The sequence below is a fragment of the Coenobita brevimanus genome, chromosome 40 (assembly GCF_032717465.1).
Source record: "Coenobita brevimanus isolate Jiangsu-jjx chromosome 40, ASM3271746v2, whole genome shotgun sequence".
NCBI classification, from domain to species: domain Eukaryota; kingdom Metazoa; phylum Arthropoda; class Malacostraca; order Decapoda; family Coenobitidae; genus Coenobita; species Coenobita brevimanus.
The window spans coordinates 116,627-139,323 of NC_136993.1; the positions used below are offsets into that span (position 1 = coordinate 116,627).

Here is a 22,697-nt window from a genome sequence, read left to right on the forward strand (position 1 = left end):
AAGAAATATTACCTATGAGGCTACTAGACGTAATTCTGATGAGACAAGGGGGCTGTTGGTGTGAGGGAGATGAGGAGGCCTTGTACCGCCTCAATCTTGGTGTCTCAGACCAGTGAAATAGCAGTGTGAGTGTCATCCTGTAGATTCTCGTTCCGATCAGACTGGTGGACTAGGCTTGCCTGCCTCCTTGTCCATGTCCACCCAACAGTACAGTTTGGGACTGAATGTATAGTGATAAGTGCGATTCAGATATGAGAGGGACAGTGTGATGGAAAAAATTATTGTATGTAAATTATTTTGTCCTGAAGTGCACACACACACACACACACACACACACACACACACACACACACACACACACACACACACACACACACACACACACACACACACACACACACACACACACACACACACACACACACACACACACACACACACACACACACACACACACACACACACACACACATGCACACTCGCACACGCGCGCACACACGCACACACACGCACGCATGCACGAACTCACGCACGCACACAGACACAGACACAGACACACACACACACACACACACACACACACACACACACACACACACACACACACACACACACAAAGTATATTATGGTGTTGTTCCTTCATTTGCCTAGGCCGAGATCGTCGTTTTTTTGCAGCTGATTTCCCGTAGTGCAGTGGTAAATTTGGGCAAATATACAGCTCTGCATCATTTCCACGTCCCTTCTTCGTGACTAGCATCAATCTAGTATTAACCCCTTGTCACAACACAAAATTTAAGAAAGAGATTGCAATTTTACGCCAAGTTAGATTGAACAGGGGTCCTTATCCTGGAGCGGTGTGTCACAGGCTGATGATGATGATAATAGTGTTGTCGGAGATGATATTGATAATGATGATAGTGATGCTGCTGATGATAGTGATGTTGAAACTCCTGAACCAACTAACTGGACCGAGATTATGGTGATTGTAATGATGATGAAGCAGTTGGGATAATAATGATGATGATGATGACGGTGATGGAACTTATGTAGTAACTCTTTAACAGGGTTGTGATGATTGCTGTGCTTGACGCTGTTGCTCCTGGCGATGATGATGATGATGATGATGATGACGACGATGATGATGACGACTACGACAACGATGATGATGGTGATGACGATGATGATGGTGACGGCGACGATCTTCATGTCTATGGCTGAGTCACCTCTTGTTTTTCGTTTCTCTTCAAATGTAGTTGGTGACTGTGTGTAGGAGAGAGAGAGAGAGAGAGAGAATGTGTGTGTGTGTGTGTGTGTGTGTGTGTGTGTGTGTGTGTGTGTGTGTGTGTGTGTGTGTGCGTGTGTGTGTGTGTGTGTGTGTGCGCGCGCGTGTGTGTGTGTCCGCGCATGCTTGTGTGTATTTGCGTGCGTGTGTACAGCATTTCCCTCACACTCGAACTATTTATATCATAAGAGTGCAAATGAGGTCAGGGATATTGCTCTTCTTGGCCATACAAATACTAAACATTTACACTATATTCTGAAAAAACATACTGGATTCCTAAGGTCACTCAATGGGTTTCAAAAATCATTGTTCACTGTCTCTTTATTTATCGCAAGGAAAGGGATGGATGTGCGTCCGAAATAGTAGCTCAGTTTTGGTCTTTCTCTGGACCGTGAATGATTTAAATGGAATAATTATCCTTATTTATATTGGTTTAGTTGTGAGGATGCAACACACGTTTTGGTTACGTTTTATCAGGGCACATCAAAGAGCGGCCATGTCCATCTGCTTCTCACTAATGATTTTCGAACGAGATTCTACATTCCTCTAGATTTTAGGGACAGTGAAGCCGCACAGCACCACAACACGCCATACCATACCATACCACACCACAAAACCCCACACCACAAAACCCCACACCACAAAACCCCACACCACAAAACCCCACACCACAAAACCCCACACCACAAAACCCCACACCACACAACCCCAAACCACACCACCCAGCACCACACCACCCAGCACCACACCACCCCACACCACACCACCCCACACCACACCACCCCAAACTTTACCACACCAACCACCCTTCCACACCACACCACACCAAGGGGATTAACCAAAGGGTCCTGGAGCTCCCGCATCTAGTAATTCTGAGCTTGTTTCCAGGTAACTCAACACACACACCTCAGGTCACGTCTTTCACAGAAGAGATAACAGAAGGAGAGCGAGCGTAACTGAATGGCAAGCCAGAGATGGAGTGAGAAGAAGAGGTGCACAGAGAACAAGATGGAGAGATGATATGATGCAGATCTACCGAGCAAGGACGGAACAGGCTAATAATCAATGGATCAGAGTGGAGAAAGGTGAGAGGGTCCTTATCATGCAGTGGTGTGTCACAGGCTGATGGTGATGATATTGATGGTGATAATGATGTAGATGCTGATGGTGGTGATGCTTTAACATCTCAACGTATGAGGTTACAGAATGCACAGTGAGGCTGCATAGCCAGGAAATGGAAGAATATGAGTGCATTTAAGTATTTATGTAATATGATGAATAAGGATGGAAGATTAGAGGATGAAGTGACTGAAATGATATATTAGGGAAGGAGGGTTGCTTGTTTTCTAAAAAGTAGTGATTAGGAAGAGGGAACTGAGGATGAAAGTATGAAAAAAAAAAAAGGGCACTGCATGCTGTGATTCCCCCTTTAAAGTATGGAAGTGAAGCTTGGATCTTATTGAAAGGACGCAAGTCAAGAGTGAGAGCGGTGGAAATGAGCTACTTGAGAGGAGCATGTGGAGTTTCATAGAGAGACAGACAGACAAATGGGCAGATGAAGGAGCGTTGTGATGCCGATGTGGATGAGACTGAAAGCGTTAAGAGAAACACTTCGAGATGGTTTGGCCATGTGGAGAGGATGGCGAATAAGAAAATGACCAGAGGAGTGCACTTGGAAGGGTAGAGTTGGAAGGGTAGAGGGGGAGGGGGAGACCGACGATGAGATGGAGGGAAAGAGTAGAAACATATGACTGGGATACTTGAGCTAAATGGTAGAGGACAGTACATCATGAAGGCTATTTGCTTGTGGTCACCCCTTACGGGATTAAGGCGTCTGGCTATAGATAAACAGATAGAGATAAATAGATAGATAGATAGGTGATGATGATAATATGATATTGATGATGATGATGATGATAATGAGAATGACGGTGTATATAATGATGATGATGATGATAATGACGACGACAGCTATGATGATGATGAGGAGGAGGATATTGATGATGATTTTTGTCGGCAGGTGGAAGGACGAAACAGCAGGAACTCTACCATCGGCCCAAGCATCCAAGATTCCACATCGATCCATCCATCCATCCATCCATCTTGCTTGATGTTAAAAGCTAACTTAAGTAGTACCAATTGCTTCTTCATAAGCTTTCCAGCTGTCTGAACAGATCAGCAGTAGTTTTAAAAACTAAAATAACTCGGTTCTGGTGCTCAGTTTGGTACGTTTATTTTCCTTTTATCAGAACTGGCGCGGCAAAGTTTGAGAAAAGTCCCTCAAGTAACTCCTATTATTTTTTTTACTAAGTTTCTAATGATGTCCATAGATCTGTTGTGGCTTTAACAGTTTTCTAGACAACGCAGTCTTGGCGCATTTCTCTGCCACCCTATTATACCATGTCATATAGTGTTCTCGCTTACTTGCTCTCTACGCTCGCTCGGTTGAACAATAAATCACCGAAGAAAAGGTGGTATAAAGCCCCCTAAGCCGCCGTAGTATTACACCCTCGGTATGCAGTTCGTTCCCTGTGGCCTTGTAACTTTGTGTACCCGAAGCGCTTACAAAATAACTTGAAATAATTTTCCTTTCATAACTATACTCGTTTCACTTTAAGTTGGCCTGAATTGTTGTTGTTGTTCTTGTTACATCTTAGGCTCCTCTGGATGTGAACCCAGTGTTATGTTGAAGGACTACCTGTGTTGTGGTGGTGTGGTGCAGGATGTGAGTGGGTGTGCTGTGATGTGGGGGTGCCACTTTGCAGTATGAACACATGGGATTGTATGTGTGTTATATTTTGTGTTAGTATTGTAGCAGGGAAGGTTGGTGTACTCGTGTCTCTGGGTTCGGTAGTGTCTGAAGGGTGTATGTCTGGTGGTGGCACATGAAGGATGCTGTTTGGTAGAAAGTTTTGGCTGGCTGGGGTGTCTGTGTGTTTATGTATGTGTTTGGTATAGAAAGTTTTGGCTGGCTGGGGTGTCTGTGTGTTTATGTATGTGTTTGGTATAGAAAGTTTTGGCTGGCTGGGGTGTCTGTGTGTTTATGTATGTGTTTGGTATAGAAAGTTTTGGCTGGCTGGGGTGTCTGTGTGTTTATGTATGTGTTTGGTATAGAAAGTTTTGGCTGGCTGGGGTGTGTGTGTGTTTATGTATGTGTTTGGTATAGAAAGTTTTGGCTGGCTGGGGTGTCTGTGTGTTTATGTATGTGTTTGGCAGAAAGTTTTGGCTGGCTGGGGTGTTTGTGAGTTTGTGAATGTGTCTAGGAAGTGTAGAGTCGGGTGGAGGAGGGGATATGTTGCAAAGATACTCTGTGTAGTGTTGGGCGGTTGTTCGATTTTGTTTGTGGAGAGGATAATGCAACATAAGGTTACAAAGGTGGGACGGATCTTGAGCTGAAGTGATGAACTGTGTGCCTCGCATATTCACTTGGTCTATGACTGAAATTAGTTATGTTTCTTGGTGTAGGCTGTCAGTACTTGTGGTCTTAGTCTCTTCTGCTATCAAGGTATTGTTTTCTGTTCTTTAAAGCTCCTTCGAGTTTGTGTGGATATGATTACGGCTCAGCTTGTGCGGCAATAATTCACGGTTGTTTTAATGTATTACTTATAAGTGGAGGATGGAGTTGGGATGTATATGAGAGAGGGTGTGAATTAGGGGGAGTGATGCATAATGACGGGGGACAGGGTGGCATAGAGACGACTTGTTTGTGGCCACCTCTTACGGGATTAAGTCGTCTGGCTATAGATAGATGGATAGACAGATAGCTTATAGTTTCCATACGGTTTGCCGAGTAGTAGCGATAGTTATCACTAGAATATGATGGTAGTCACGAATGAGTGCCGTGGAAAGGATGTTGGGCTGTAGTATTGGCTGTTTCTGCTACTGATCTGCGTGTGTGTGTGTGTTGATATTCGCCCCGCACATGTAGGGGCACGGGCAAACAGAGAGCCCGTCAGGGAAATGGCGGAATCAAGCTCTCAATTCAGAGCAAAGCGGGAACAGCAGGCTGAAGGACGAGGGGAAGCGGGAACAGCAGGCTGAAGGACGAGGGGAAGGCGGCAGGGGCGGGGGAAGGTGCGATGGTCGGTGGTGAAAAACGGCTGCCCGATGATCGACGAGCACGACGGGGCAGCAGGCGGAAGAAGCAGAAGAGCTGCTGGGCAAAAAAAAGCACCTCAAGTCTGCCCATCAGAGTCCGAGATGTCGGTGTACTCGGAGTCGCGATCTATATCCTCGTACAACTCTAGCTCCCCCGAGTCCCTAAGGCGAGGTGGAACGCCTAATGGGGAGTCTTGAAGGACCCGGCTGAGAGCTAGAGTTAAGCCGCGTTCGAACCTTGCGGGGATGAGCTCACGAGCACACGCAGCATCGTCGGACTCAGCAGAGGATGGCAGAACGAGGGCAGGTGAGGGGCTTGCAGGCGGCGGATCGGTGGTGGAAGTTGTGAGATCCACTCCCTCAGCAGCAGGTGGAAAAACGGGCGGGGGGAAGGGCCCTCGACGTCGCGGTGGTCGGGCGAAACAGGGACGGCAGCCCTTTCCCCCTCGGCTGCAGATGGCAAGGAGTGGATCTCAGCAACGGTGGTGATGGTGTCAAGCTCCATGGCCGTGATCGGTGCCGGGTCGGTAGGGGGAGAGACAGACGAGCCAGTCGCCCTGTTGAGGGGTCTGTCCAGGCACAGCCGTTTGCGCGGTGTACGGCGGGGCCGAGGTGGAGGTGGCCGGGACTTGGGCTGCGCAGGGGACAACGATCTGGGCGAGGGGCGGAATGTGCGTCTCCGACAAAGCTCTGGGGGATGACAAGTCTTGGTAGCCCGTTCTCCTCAAAGATCTGAGGGAGGAGAACGTGCAACAGAGCCTTATCACCCCCACAAAAAGCCTGTGCCGTAGCGACGCACATCGAGACCAGATTAGTCTCCCCAGAACACCCAGGATCACGAGACTGGCGTCTCTGTGCCGTGGGGCGCCACCGTGCATGGGCAGAGCCCTGCACAGCAGCACCTCCCGGCCCAGTGACATCCGTAGCCTCGGGACCCTTGGGTGACTGACGGAGCCGAAACTCCACAGCCTCACCCTCGCCAAGAGAGCGCCGAAAGTGTCGGGGGTTAGGTGCAACGATCCCGAGTCTGTGCACGAAAACATCAGCACCGGTGTCCCGGCGCTTGATGAAGTCGTACCCAGACTTCACGTTGAACCAAACCACCGCACCTGTGATCTTCGAGACTCCCGGCGGCTTAGAACTACTGCTGGATGCCCCCCTCAACGGGTCGTAGGCGGTGGCAGTAGATCACTGGTCGGGCATAGCTGGGAAAGTCTAGGGGTTCCGCTAGCCAAGTTTCACTAAGGCGGCAGTGATCCTCCTACGGCTGCTAGACCGGAACTGACTGATCTGCGTGACATTCTCATATGCTTTAAATGAAACTCTGTGTCAAGTTAAAGTGAAAGGCGTATATGTTTGTGTAGGAGGAATGAGAGACAAGGAGGTATTCTGTGGCCTGTTTTCTTTGTGCTTCCTACAAGACACAGTAATAGTTATGACGGGGCACTGATGGCAAGTTTGTGGGTCAGCACACACTTACGGCCTCTCATTATACAAGGTGGTCCATATATTACGCCACCCAGTTCTTGTGTGTTGCGGGCATGGCTCAGTGAACATTACCAGTGTCTACCTTGCATCATTATCTACTTCCCACAACCCTCTTCAGGCTTAGTTTTATAATATAGGCTTTAATTTAGGTCCATTGATTGCATGGTGGAGAATTCCCATAACCTTTTTTATGCTTAGCTGTATATCATTGTATTGTTTAATATTTTATGTCCACTGATCACACGGCTGAGCAGTAATTTGGTGAAGCGATCAGAATGTCTTAGCTCATCACAAAAGCCGTCCCTACAACACACAAGACTGCAGAGCGCAATATACTTATCACCTATATTAAGTCAAAGCCACAGTTAAAAAGGTAATGAAACAAGACAGAAAATTTAAGTTTTCATTATTAATACTTCAGTACAAAATACATTAACAGAGACAGCAATATAAAATATGCATTCAAAAGTAGCATTTGTCCACAGAACATCCTGGACTTGCAAGGCAGATCACACCATCACCACCAGGCTTCTCTCGGCAGGTCAGGGCAGATCACCAGCAGCAGCAGCAAGTAAGCTCACGGCTGGGGAAGACACGACACCCTGCCGCCGCCGCCGCCGCCACCACCACCACACCACCATCACCGCCACCACCATCACCGCCACCACCACCACCACCACACCACCAGGCATCTCAGAGTAGGGGAAGACACCACACCACCGTCAGGCTTCTCACGGCAGGGCAGACCAAACTTCAACAGGGTATGACCAGTGTGGCAAGGAAGCAGCAACAAGGCAGCAGACTCCAGCACGACCTGTGGACCAGATGTGTATTAGTTCAAATCAGTGTTAGCTTTAGTTATTTAATCTTCTTTCTATCTATCTATTGCCAGACGCCTCAATCCCGTTTGGGGTGGCCACAAACAAATCGCCTCCAAGTCGCCCTGTCCCCCGCCATTTCACTGCCCTGCTCCCAACTCACACACCCCTCTTTCATATACCTCTCCACCCCATCCCTCCATCTCATCCTCGGCCTCCCCCTCCCTCTTCCCCCCTCCACCTCACTCACATACATTCTCTTCGTCAGTCTTTCACCCTCCATCCTCTCCACATGGCCAAACCACCTCAGTGTGTTCTCCTAACGCTTCCTATCACATCCACATCCACACCACAACGCTCCTTTATATCCTTATTCGTCAGCCTGTCTCTCCATGTGACTCCACAGGCTCCTCTTAAATAACTCATTTCCACTGCTCTTACTCTTGACTTGTGTCCTTCCAACAACGTCCAAGCTTCACTTGCATACGTTAGAGTTGGTATCACAATACTGTCATGTAGTAACTTTTTCACTTCCATGCTCACTTCCCTGTTTCTTATCACTGCTTTCAAAGAACCAGCAACCTTTCTTCCCTGCTGTACCTTTTCAAGCACTTCACCCTCTAAACCTCCATCCTTACTTATCACACTACCCAAGTACTTAAACGTACTCACATTTTCCAATTCCTCACCATCCAACCTCGCTGTACATTCACTGACTTCACCTCTCTCAAAGACCATCACTTTACTCTTCCCTACATTCACATTTAGATTCCGTTTCTTACACACTCTCCCAAACTCATCCACCAAGCCATGCAGCTCTCCTTCGTCTTCACTCAACAACACAGTATCATCTGCAAACAGCAGTACAGGGAGTTTCCAAACACTACCCTCTCTCACCAGGGCCACTCCAACATCCACTACCCTACCTTGTACCTCTTTTATTACCCCATCCATGTACAGATTTGGAGAAAGCATATGACAGGGTGGATAGACAAGGATTGTGGAAAGTGTTAAGAATATATGGAGTAGATGGGAAGTTGTTGAATGCTGTGAAGAGTATGTACGATGGTGCGAAGGCTGCAGTGCGTGTGGATGGTGAACTAAGTGAATTTTTCTCTTTGAAAGTTGGGTTGAAACAGGGATGTGTCATGTCTCCATGGCTGTTCAATCTGTACATGGATGGTGTAATAAAAGAGGTACAAGGTAGGGTAGTGGATGTTGGAGTGGCACTGGTGAGAGAGGATAGTGTTTGGAAACTCCCTGTACTGTTGTTTGCAGATGATACTGTGTTGTTGAGTGAAGACGAAGGGGAGCTGCAAGGCTTGGTGGATGAGTTTGAGAGAGTGTGTAAGAAACGGAATCTAAAGGTGAATGTAGGGAAGAGTAAAGTGATGGTCTTTGAGAGAGGTGAAGTTAGTGAATGTACAGCGAGGTTGGATGGTGAGGAATTGGAAAATGTGAGTACGTTTAAGTACTTGGGTAGTGTGATGAGTAAGGATGGAGGTTTGGAGGGTGAAGTGCTTGAAAGGGTACAGCAGGGAAGAAAGGTTGCTGGTTCTTTGAAAGCAGTGATAAGAAACAGGGAAGTGAGCGTGGAAGTGAAAAAGTTACTACATGACAGTATTGTGATACCAACTCTAACGTACGGAAGTGAAGCTTGGACATTGTTGGAAGGACACAAGTCAAGAGTGAGAGCAGTGGAAATGAGTTATTTAAGAGGAGCCTGTGGAGTCACATGGAGAGACAGGCTGACGAATGAGGATATAAAGGAGCGTTGTGGTGTGGATGTGGATGTGATAGGAAGCGTTATGAGGAACACACTGAGGTGGTTTGGCCATGTGGAGAGGATGGAGGGTGAAAGACTGACGAAGAGAGTGTATGTGAGTGAGGTGGAGGGGGGAAGAGGGAGGGGGAGGCCGAGGATGAGATGGAGGGATGGGGTGGAGAGGTATATGAGAGAGTGGGGTGTGAGTTGGGAGCAGGGGAGTGAAATGGCGGGGGACAGGGCGACTTGGAGGCGATTTGTTTGTGGCCACCCCAAACGGGATTGAGGCGTCTGGCAATAGATAGATAGATAGATGTACAGATTGAACAACCATGGAGACATGACACATCCCTGTTTCAACCCAACCTTCAAAGCGTGGACTCATTAGACTGCTCAGATTCTGTTGGGAATGGCACACAGTTAGGGAATTATATCACCAATATTTTATCCAAATTTCCCATACAGGGTGTTGCATGAAATGTTTGACAAACTTCAGAAAGTTGTTCTTGGGGCAATTTTGAGTTAAGAATTGCTGCATCAACCTGGGCTAATTTCTCGTCTATTATGCTCAGGTTCTGTAGGGAATGGCAGCAGATTAGAGACTGGTATCGCAAAATTTTATCCCCTGCCACCACCACCAGGCCGTTTATTTTTAAATCCCCTTGTAAAACTGTAGAGATATATCGGCAGGACAGTAAACAGTGATCCTACTCTGGTACTCTGTATGGAATTTCAGAGAGAGAGAGATGATGATGCCACTGATTCATGGGGTTATCTTTAATTTAACAAGAAACACTTTACTTACCTCTCTATTCAGTTTGCACGAAAATTAATGTTTAAAAGCCTGATAATATATTCACGAAATTTTCTTCTTAAAATTTAATAAGTAAATGTTTAATTTGAAGTGTGACGTCTATCTATCTATCTATCCATCTATCTATTGCCAGACGCCTCAATCCCGTTTGGGGTGGCCACAAACAAATCGCCTCCAAGTCGCCCTGTCCCCCGCCATTTCACTGTCCTGCTCCCAACTCTCACCCCCTCTCTCATATACGTCTCCACCCCATCCCTCCATCTCATCCTCGGCCTCCCCCTCCCTCTTCCCCCCTTCACCTCACTCACATACACTCTCTTCGTCAGTCTTTCCCCCTCCATCCTCTCCACGTCACTGGTGCATTATGGGAGCAACGTTGAGAGATGCTGGAGATGAGTGAAGATTTTATTCTTTACGGTGTTAGTCTACTTCTTATTATGGTAATTCTTATGCCCATGTGTTTATCAGTGTTTGCTGTCATTATCGAGAGGTGTAGTCGGCTGATGTAAGTTGTAATTATTAGCTATAAGGATGATATACGGCGGTGTGTATCTCCAGGTGACCAAGATGTCCCCTTAAACTCGAGTAAGCAGTGCTACTTAAATCCCCCGATATTCACACCATCTGTCTAGGTTTTAAGGTCGAATGTGATCCTGTACATGGGCAGGCATAGTAGGTTAACAGGATTAAAATACAATACCAGATGCAAAGACCCATGGATTAAGTATTTTATTTCAGTTTTTTCCCCTTCATTCTTTCCTCGTCTTTCTGCCTACGGGTGACTTTACACTCCCAATTCTGTCTTGCATTCCTTCATTCTTTCCTCTTCCTTCTGCCTGTGGGTGACTTTACACTGAGTGACAAGCCAAATGGTTTCCTGTACACCAGGAAACCATTTACTACGCTGGGTGGTAACCATATAACCAAATTTTGGCGCCTGGTGGTTTAGTGGGTAATTATTGTGCTCCAGTCGGACTGAGCCGGTGAAGGTTCATATCCAAGGGATGATTGGGGTTTATTGCTCACGTAATGCCACTCAGGGATGAGTGAGGTTGGTCACTCTCATCTTAAATGCCAGGACCAACTGCCTAGCCCCGGGCTCCTACGCGCCTCATGGGGCAACGTAGGATTGGATGATGGATGGGTGGATGGATTTCAGTTTTAACCACACACTTGAAAGATGAACTGATTTTATTCATGCTTCCTTCAGATGATATTCAGCATGGGAGAGACTTTGAACTGGAAGGGTTATATCGTATCATTTATGAAGGTTCCAACATGCTTGCATGCATTGGCTTTGGTTACCTAATGGCGACTTTCCATGCTGCTCGATTGCAGTAGCTCAGTAGTAGCGCTTGCTCTTCACAACCATAAAGTTGACAGTTCGAGCCCCCACCAGGGCAGCGTATACGAGGTCTCTCCTTGCCCTTCAGAGCTATGTGGTCCATTGGTCCTAGCTGGTTGGGATTAATCCTCTGGCAACCTCTGTGATCAGCCTCCTATCCCTGATGTCACACTCTATGACCTTGTTTCAAGCCATTTTCTGTGTCCAGTTGCCATCCTCCATCCTTTCAACATGCCCCATCATTCAATCTACCCCTTCTTATTACAGCACCAATACAATACTCTTCAGTCCTGTTCTTCCTCCATTAATCCCTTTAATACAGTACTATATGTCTGTCTCAAGTTAGATATGATGGTCTGGTGGTAGAAATAGATAGTAAAATGAGAATATAACTACATCTTTTGGATTACAGGGCACAAACTGCTCCAATGATTAGCCTTTATTCTTGCTAATTTAAGACTGTTATTCAGCTTGGGTAAGACTTTTCAAACTGGAAGGGTCACATTACAACCTTCAGGAACCTGTTCAGTAGGAAAGTAATTAAAGGTTGATAGAGCTTTTGGACTGAAGGGTTTAGGGACAGGCTTCATTAAGCCATTCTTGTTACCTTTAAACTATGTTAATCAGCATAGGAGAGACTTTTCAAACTTAGAGTCCCATATGACATTCTTTAACATGTGTAGGAGAGACACTGGATAAAGTCTGATTGGAGATATAGTATATTGAACTGGAAGGACTGCATACCTTACATCCTTCATTAACCATTGCTGCTACCTTTTAATAAGAATTATCATACTGAAGGTAATTACTAGCAGCCTTCATTAACATAATACTGTACTGTAATTAGGAGAGAGGTTTCATAAGTTGAATGGAAGTCAGGAGACAACAGGAATATACCATTACTGTTGAGGGGGATGAATTTGTGTGTAGGCTATGATATAGGAAGCATATCTCAGAATATGGATGTACAAGGTTAATCATATCTTGTATAGTACTTACACTTTCAGATTTGATAGCTTTTCCTTTTGTAATCTTTACTGAATGATGCAATCAGTTCATGATTACACATTATATAATCTCAGACTTCATCTGTGTCATTGTAGTTGGCTCACCTTGACAAATTTTAGTCCTTCTGCTACTTAGTTCCTGTATCTAAGTGGCAGAATAAGACAGTATTATGGTTTTGCATCCTCCCCATAGATCTTCATTGTGATTTGCATGATAATCTAGTCTTTATCTTTAGAAACAGCTCAGCATTCAAGGAGGAGAGATGCCAGGTTTTTGGCCGTTTAGGGTGGACATGTAGTCTCTATGGTTTGTCTTTATTGTTTTATGTATTCATTATTATTATTATTTTTTACTGTGGATCAAAAAAAGCGATTTATCTCTTCCGTTTATAAATCGGTACAACAGATAGGCTTTCATCCTCAAGGTATGACCACTGAGTACTGTACTGTCTTCCTGTGCAGTGTATATTTTGTCATTTGTACTCTCATTATAAGTTTCATTAAAGAATTTGTATCATATGTTTAGTTTCTGTGTCACTCAGTGTGTTAAGTTTATGTAATATATGGTTAATCGTTTAAGTCCTGCCGTTGGTTAGCAGTTAAGTTCCAGTTTTTACTTTCTCCCTTTATATATGTAGCTACTGCTCTATATTCATTCCATAGCACTTGTTCATGATTAGCATTAAACTGCAGGCTTAGGTATTCCAAGTAGCTCAGGAAATTTCGAGATATCTCCTCCTAAAGCGACATTAATAGGTACATGAAAATTTAGTTTAGTCTATGCATGTTGTCCAATTTCCCATTTTTTGTAACATGTAAAGAAATAAAATACAGTAGAAGTTTTAGCCGCTATCCTTGTGGGGCCGCGGTAGCATGGTCAGGATGGTGCTGGCTTGCTAATCAGGAAGACCCGGGTTCAAGTCCCGGTGTGATAGAGGTTTCTTTAAAATGTGGCTGAGGGAAGTTTGCGTAGCAGGCTTTCCTTAAAACCACAAGGCCCCATACTTAGTAAACTTCAGCTCACACACTTAAGACATTTACACACACTACTACATACATACACACATCAAGACACACACACTACTACATACATACGCACATCGACACACACACAAGACACGTACACAGCCACCTTCACACAGTAGACACACCACACACACACAAGACACGTACACAGTAGACACACCACACACACACAAGACACGTACACAGTAGACACACCACACACACACAAGACACGTACACAGTAGACATACCACACACACACACACACATAAGACACGTACACAGTAGACAGACACACCACACACACACAAGACACGTACACAGTAGACAGACACACCACACACACACACACACACAAGACACGTACACAGTAGACACACCACACACACGACACGTACACAACCACCTTCACACAGTAGACACAACACACACACACAGAGGGTGGGACAGACACACCACAGGCAGACAGAGAAGGGTATATACAAAACACAGGGAGTGAGAGAGGAGGGGGTTTTATTAAAAAGTCCAATTTTGGTATACCTCCTGTGGCAAAATTGATATAGCCCCCCCTTTAATATATTTTGGATATTTTCATTTAGTGCCCCCCAGGCCCCAGACCCACTCGGCTGAACCAAATTGTCTGGCGTCAGCTGGAACATGATGCTAGAGTTATGTCGGTCGTGAGGGGGTTAATGGTGACAGTGTAGTAACTGTCAGGCTCCTATGACTCACTCAGCCGAACAAAATCGTCTGTCAGCTGGAATGGAATACTAGAGTTGTCCCAAGCACCAGAGGGTTAAGAATCTTAACCCCCCTCTGGTGCTTGGGACAACTCTAGTACCCCATTTCAGCTGACTCAGACGATTTTATTCGACTGAGTGAGTCATAGGAGCCTGACAGTGTCAATACTGTCACCATTAACCCCCTCACGACCGACATAACTCTAGCATCATGTTCCAGCTGACGCCAGACAATTTGGTTCAACCAAATTGTCTGGCGTCAGCTGGAACATGATATACCAGAGTTATGCCGGTCATGTGGGGGTTAATGGTGACAGTGTAGTAACTGTCAGGCTCCTATGACTCACTCAGCCGAACAAAATCGTCTGTCAGCTGGAATGGAATACTAGAGTTGTCCCAAGCACCAGAGGGTTAGGATTTTAACCCCCTGAGTGATGCTCGGGACAACTCTAGTACCCCATTTCAGCTGACTCAGACGATTTTATTCGACTCAGTGAGTCATAGGAGCCTGACAGTGTCAATACCGTCACCATTAACCCCCTCACGACCGACATAACTCTAGCATCATGTTCCAGCTGACGCCAGACAATTTGGTTCAGCCGAGACAGGATCCTAGGATCCTGAGAGACACTATAACAGCGGTTCCCAACCTGGGAGCCATGGGACATTGACTGGGGGGCCATGGGCCTTATTGGTAATATAAGATATTATAAGTTATTTGGTCTGGGTAAAACCTGACAGAAATCAAGTATGAAATATACCTTACTGTGCTAGTTTAGCCTTAAGTATATTGGGGTAATTACCGTTTTCTGCACAATATCAAATATTAAAAATATATAAATATACGATCTGAGTTATATAGGGGCCATGGAGCTTCTCATAATTTTCTCGGGGGGCCACAGGACCAAAAAGGTTGGGAACCACTGCACTATAACATCACAAACAAAATACAAAATGCCTTCCCTCCATCCTGAACGTACTATAATTCATTTACATTAAGTAAGCTCGTATTTTTGCAGCTTATTTCATGTATCTTAGTTAAAAGAAAAAAATACTACGAGCCGGTGAATAAAACCAACACGTGTAGACGAAGACTATAATTACCAAACAGTTTCGGTGGACACTGCCACCATCTTCAGTGGTCAAGATAGTGAGAGGGAGTGACATACTGACACTACAAGGGTTCCTTTTTATGCCTGTGTGTGTGTGGAAGGGTGGGGTAAAGGTGAGGTGGGGTGGGGTAGATTGTAAGCGGGGATTAACCCAATGGGGATTTTGGGGGGGACATTACCGGACAGGTCAGGTGTAATTCCTATTTGACCTTACCTGTGTCGTAGCAGGAAGAGACTGTCTCTTCCTGCTACGACACAGGTAAGGTCAGATAGGAATTATACCTGACCTGTCCGGTAATGTCCCCCCCAAAATCCCCCGTGGGTTAATGCCCGCTTACAATCTATACCACCCCACCGCACCTTTACCCCACCCTTCCTGCTACGACACAGGTAAGGTCAGATAGGAATTACACCTGACCTGTCCGGTAATGTCCCCCCCAAAATCCCCCTTGGGTTAATCCCCGCATACAATCTACCCCACCCCACCTCACCTTTACCCCACCCTTCCAGCTACGACACAGGTAAGGTCAGATAGGAATTACACCTGACCTGTCCGGTAATGTCCCCCCCAAAATCCCCCTTGGGTTATTCCCCGCTTACAATCTACCCCACCCCACCTCACCTTTACCCCACCCTTCCACACACACACAGGCATAAAAAGGAACCCTTGTATAGACAGTATGTCACTCCCTCTCACTATCTTGACCACTGAAGATGGTGGCAGTGTCCACCGAAACTGTTTGGTAATTATATTCTTCGTCTACAAGTGTGGGTTTTATTCACCGTCTTTGATTATCACGCAAGAGTGATTCATCCAGCCAATACTACGAGCTCTATATCTTTTCATAGCCCTTCTTCGTGACTAGCATCGTATTCTAGTTATCTATAGTTACAACTGAGCATTCAAGTTGGAGGGATCACAACTTTAAGCAATTACAGTAAACAAACAAACAAAAAGCAAGTGTCGTCCTCTTGACCTCTCGTCTTCGCAGGAATGCAGCTGTGACGCCATCTTGTGCGTGGAATGCGTGAAGTGCAGGCTCTTGAGTGGAAGGAGCACGGAGCCACGGGAGACTTAATAATATTTGCTAGTCAGCCAGTCTAGAAGCCTGTGACATTAGCCTGAAATAATAATAATAATAATAATAGAAATAACAAAACCAGTCATATACATAATTCAATATCTTAGTCACTCGATCTGTCCATTCCGCCTCTTCAGTACGAGACGCATTTCTGTAAGCTATTTTTTCTAACATGGGAGGTTCGATACGTTTGATTAAGCCTATCCATAAGACTCCTAAAGCTGAGTAAATGCCTCTGAAAGTTGCAAAATATAAAATATAAAACGTCTATATGATATAAAAACCTTTGTTCACCTCCGGGACTCGATTTGTGGCGCCTAGAACAAGCGCTGACGTCATTTTTACACTTTGCTACCTTTAGACGATTTCCTGGAGCTTAAAGAAACCCTCTCGGGATGATGGGACAGACACAGTAACCCCTTCAGACAGAGAATGACTTAGTTACTTTGTTCTAGGTAACCGGACGATTTTATTCAGCTTAGGAGATCCCTTCGTAGTGAAGGGGTTGATGGTGACTGTATCTAACCCCTCCAGTACGAAATTTCTCTCCAGAGTTGAAGAAAATCGTCTGGAGGAAGAAAGATGAAAATGGAAAAAAGTGTTAATGTGGACAGTGAGTTAGATAAGACTGGTTTGGTTAAGGTAGGGTAGGGATGGGACGGTTGTGGCAGGGTGGGGTAGCGTTGGGTCGGTTATGGTCGGGTGGGGTAAGGTTGGGTTAGTTTTGGCGGGACGGCGTAGGATTGGGCCGGTTTTGGCAGGGTGGGGTAGGACTGGGTCGGTTTTGGCAGGGTGGGGTAGGATTGGGTCAGTTTTGGCAGGGTGGGGAAGGGTTGGTCGGGTTTGACAGGGTGGAGTAGGACAGGGTTGGTTTTGGCAGGGTGGGGTAGGATCGGGTCGGTTTTGACAGGGTGAGGTTACATTGGGCTGATTATGCGGAGGTAGGGTAGGGATGGGTCGGTTATGGCAGGGTTGAATAGAGGTGGGTCGATTAGGGCAGGCGAGGGTAAGCATGGGTAGGTTATGGTTGCGTTGGGGAGGGTAGGATAGGTTATGGCAGGGTAGGATAGGGCTGGGTGGTGGTGGGCTGGGTAGGGTAGTGTAGGGCTTGGTAGGGTAGGGTAGGCTGAATCAGGATAGTGTAGGGTACAGAAGAGTGGTGGGTATAACTGCCGTTTAGTTCCGTCATATCCAACGCCTATTTCACTCAGTTATACTACACCGTCTCATCAAATTTGGGACGATCTTCTCTACGATTTTTGTTCTTCTCCGCTTAGTTCAGTCCTTTAGTTCATTCATGACCCTTGGCTTTCCTTTTTTTTTTTTTTTATGTGGTGGAGCGCAGGGGCACGAGGCTAGACCACCATAAGTCCAGAATATTTAAGGGTAGGCCACCAAACTACGCCCTGGTAACGTCTACACGTCAAAACATCTGTCCACCTCTGGGACTTGAACTGCTGAGCGCTGGACGCTGAGCTCCCGGTTTGCGGATGTCACTTTTACACTTTGTTAGCTTCTGACGATATCCTACAGCTTCAGGAAACCCTCTTAGGATGACGGGACAGAATCATGTAACCCTTCAGACCAAGAACGATTTATTTACTTTGTCCTAGCTGACCGCACGATTTTATTCAACTTAGGAGATCCCCTGACAGAGCAGGGGTTGATGCTGGCTGTATCTAACCCCTCAAATTCAAAATTCCTCTCCAGAGCTGAAGAAAATCGTCTGGAGAAAGAATGAAGAAAACTGAAGAAGGTGTTAGAGTGAAAAATGAGTTAGATAAGATTGGTTTGGTTAGGGCAGGGTAGGGTTGGGTCGGTTATGCCAGGGTGGGGTAGGGTGGGGTCGGTTTTGGCAGGGTGAGGTAGGACTGGGATAGTTTTGGCAGGGTGGGGTAGGACTTGGATGGTTTTTGCAGGGTGGGGTAGGATTGGGTCGGTTATGGCGGGGTGGGGTAGGGATGGGTCGGTCTTGGCAGGGTGGGGAAGGGACGGGTCAGTCTTGGCAGGGTGGGGTAGGGACGGGTCGGTCTTGGCAGGGTGGGGAAGGGACGGGTCAGTCTTGGCAGGGTGGGGTAGGGACGGGTCGGTCTTGGCAGGGTGGGGTAGGAATGGGTCGGTCTTGGTAGGGTGGGGTAAGATCGGGTCGGTTTTGGCAGGATGGGGTAGGATTGGGTCGGATATGGCAGGGTGGGGTAAGATCGGGTCGGTTTGGGCAGGGTGGGGTAGGATTGGGTCGGTTTTGGCAGGGTGGGGTAGGGATGGGTCGGTCTTGGCAGGGTGGGGTAGAGATGGGTCGGTTTTGGCAGGGTGGGGTAGGATTGGGTCAGAGTTGGCAGGGTGGGATAGGAATGGCACAGTTTTGGCTGGGTGGGATAGGCATGGGTCGGTTTTGTCAGGGTGGGGAAGGGTTGGATCGGTTTTGGCAGAGTATAGGTTAGGTTTCGGTTGGTTTTGGCAGGGTGGGGCAGGATTGGGTCGGTTTTGGCAGGGTGGGGTATGATTAGGTCAGTTTTGGCAGAGTGGAGTAGAATTGAGTTGGTTTTGGTAGGGTGGGGTAGGGTTTGCTCGGTCTTGGTAGAGTGGGGTAGGATTGGGTCGGTTTTGGCAGGGTGGGGTAGGATTGGGTCGGTTTTGGAAGGGTGAGGTAGGATTGGGTCGGTTTGGACAGGATAGGGTAGGTGTGGGTCGGTTTTGGCAGGGTGGGCAAGGATTGGGTCGCATTTGGCAAGGTGGGGTAGAATTGGGTTGGTTTTGGCAGAGTAGGGTAGGGATGGGTCGGTTATGGCAGGGTAGGGTAGGATTGGGTCGGTTTTGGCCGGGTGAAGTAGGATGGGGTCGGTTTTGGCAGGGTGGGGTAAGATTGGGTCGGTTTTTGGCAGGGTGAGAAAGGATTGGTCGGGTTTGGCAGGGTGGAGTAGGACTGGGTTGGTTTTGGCAGGGTGGGGTAGGATTGTGTCGGTCTTGACACGGTGGGGTAAGGTTGGGTTGGTTTTGGTAGTATTGGGTAGGGATGGGTCGAGTTGCGTTTGGGAGGGTAGGATAGGTTATGGCAGGGTAAGATAGGGCTGGGTGGTGGTGGACTGGGTAGGGTAGGGCTGGGTAGGGTAGTGTAGGGCTTGGTAGGGTAGGGTAGGCTGAATCAGGGTAGTGTAGGGTACAGAAGAGTGGTGGGTATAACTGCCGTTTAGTTCCGTCATATCCAACGCCTATTTCACTCAGTTATACTACACCGTTTCATCAAATTTCGGGCGATCTTCTCTACGATTTTTGTTCTTCTCCGCTTAGTTCAGTCCTTTAGTTCATTCATGACCCTTGGCTTTCCTTTTTTTTTTTTTTTTTTTATGAGGTGGAGCGCAGGTGCACGAGGCTAGACCACCATTAGTCCAGAATATTAAAGGGTAGGCCACCAAGCTACGCCCTGGTAACGTCTACACGTCAAAACATCTGTCCACCTCTGGGACTTGAACCGCGGAGCGCTGGACGCAGAGCTCTCGGTTTGCGGATGTCACTTTTACTCTTTGCTAGCTTCTGACGATATCCTACAGCTTCAGAAAACCCTCTTAGGATGACGGGACAGAATCATTTAACTTGTGCTGGAGTCTACTGTGTACTCTGTTCCATGTCTTTGGGAACTAGAGTATAGCATTGTAGGCTTTCTTTGCATACTTTACTTTTTCTGTGATATTGTATTTTAGTCATTTGTAATACCATAAAGGGCAAAGTAAAGTTGATATACAGCTGATTCTTTTATTATCTTTAGTGTTTTACAAGAGTTTACAATTACAATACATTTACAAAGTATACAAGTAGCAATGGCAGCAGCTGTTAGGTTACTCTGGCAGAAGATTTTATATATTTAAGTATAAGTATCTCAAAGTATATCACAAAAGTATTGGACTAGAGCAAATGTTTCAAGTATTATCAAAGTATATCAGTTAAATACGGGCAAGATACCTTTAGCAATTAATATTATGTAGTAGGTCCTATGTCTATCTCCAACTCGCTCCCTCGCTCCTACTCGCCCCTCTACCCTCTCTCCATCACGCTCACTCTAGAACGACAGAAAAAGAAAAAGCGCATAAAAAAGTAAAGGTGGGGAAGAGAAAGAAGCACCAAAGCAGACAGACACTAACAGACAGACACACCATCCCAGCACGTTCGGCTGCGCTGAGGACAGGCAGACAGGACAGACGGAGAGGAAGATGGAAGTGGAAGGAAGTCCCCCCTTTCCCGCCTCCCCCCACCCCACCTCCCTCCTCAGACCCACCTACCTGCCACACCCAGCCTAGTATGCTGGGAACTAAACACACACACACACACACACACACACACACACACACACACACACACACACACACACACACACAAACTCACGCACACACAATCACACCCTAAAGGAAAATACAAAGAAAAATACAACCTGTCACCTGTCCTGTCCAGCGATCCGATCTCCCTGCAGGCTCTCCGGTCTCCCCTGGTCTCTCGGCCGTCTCGTCTCTCCCTCGCAGCCGTCTCTCCATCGCCTGGGGAAATACAGGAACATCAAAGGTGCCTACGGAATGCAATGCCTACCAGAGTAACGCTATACAGGTGCCGCCACAGCTGCTGCTACCCTCCCTACCACATCACCTATCAGTACAAGCTACAACACACGCCGCACTAGTTCCTCTGCAGGGCTTGCCATGTTCTCGAGCGGCCATCTCGTCGTCTACAGCTGCCATTTCTTCCGAAGTTGCCATCCCTTCTGAGGTTGCCATGTCTTCTGTGATTCCCATGTCTTCTGAGGTTGCCATCTCGTCTTCTGGGGCTGCAGCTTCGCCTTCCCCCTCGCCTGCAGTTGCCATCTCGCTGGCCAGGGTTGACATCTCGTCCTCCGGCGTTTCCATCGTTTTCTGTGGAGCAAATATCAATTAGGCCAAAGTACGCACTATATGCTACTGCTGAGCCTATGTCCCGTATTCTGGGTGGCATAGGAGGCTTCGTAGCGCATTTCCCTGAGAGATTTATTTTCCATAACACTAACATTATATTGCAAACTTACGTCAATGTCTTCTAACCCCAACTTGTCACCCAATTCCTTCCCATTCCACACATCCTTCCTTTAAGTTCTTCACAGCCATACTGTACCATAACCACACCCACACTACCATCACCACCACCACCAAAACCACACTCCATCATCATACAACCACCAGCAAAACACTATCACTACTACCACAACCACGTACTACCACCACCATCACAACCACACCACCACCACCACCACCAACACCGCTGACATCACCACCATCACAACCACCACACAGCTATCAGTGTCCTCGTGCAAAATTTACCTGCGTGTGTGTGTGTGTGTGTGAGAGAGAGAGAGAGAGAGGGGGGGGAGATGGAGGGGGAGGGAGAGGGAGAGGGAGAGGGAGAGAGAGGGAGAGAGAGGGAGAGAGGGGAGGGAGAGGGAGAGGGAGAGGGAGAAGGAGAGAGAGAGAGAGAGAGAGAGAGAGAGAGAGAGAGAGAGAGAGATTTTTATGCGTGTGCGTGCGTGCGTGCGTGCGTACGTGCGTGCGTGTGTGTGTGTGTGTGTGTGTGTGTGTGTGTGTGTGTGTGTGTGTGTGTAAATCACTCAAACATCTTTTAACAATAAAGAAAATGTATGACTAAGTGTACGATGTGAGAAAAACTCAGAAAAAAATATTTCAGATTTCAAAAAAGTTTTAAAATGGTTCAAATACCTTGTACTAGTGAAGAAAGCTATTATTTCCCACTCCTGTCGTCTGTCGTGTCGGTGTAAATATCCTTTGCTTGCCTGACCGTGTAAATACCCTCTGCCTGCTTTGTCGTGCGAAAATCCTCTTCTTTCTTCGTGTCAATGGAAAAATTCAACCTGAGAGGTGGAGAGCAGAGGTGTGATGGTAGGGGAAGTTTGACTGGTAGCAGTGAGATGGGAGGGGGGGTAGAAGGAAGAGGTGAGGGGGTAGGGAAGAGGTGAGGGGGTAGGGAAGAGGGAACGGGGTAGAGGGAAGATGAGAGGGGGGTTGAGGGAAGAGGGGAGGGGGGTTGAGGGAAGATGTGAGGGGGTAGGGAAGAGGTGAGGGGGTAGGGAAGAGGTGAGGGGGTTGAGGGAAGAGGTGAGGGGGGTTGAGG

At 46.9% G+C, this 22,697-nt stretch overlaps 1 protein-coding gene across 1 annotated transcript in view; it reads right to left on the minus strand.

Moving 5' to 3' along the window:
- Positions 1 to 5,457: 5,457 nt before the first annotated feature.
- Positions 5,458 to 22,697, minus strand: part of LOC145397241 (uncharacterized) — a 64,852-nt gene continuing 47,612 nt past the window's right edge. The window contains exon 19 of the mRNA XM_080270436.1: positions 5,458 to 5,830. Coding sequence (XP_080126562.1) covers positions 5,458 to 5,830 — 373 coding nt within the window. The remainder of the gene's footprint in view (positions 5,831 to 22,697) is intronic.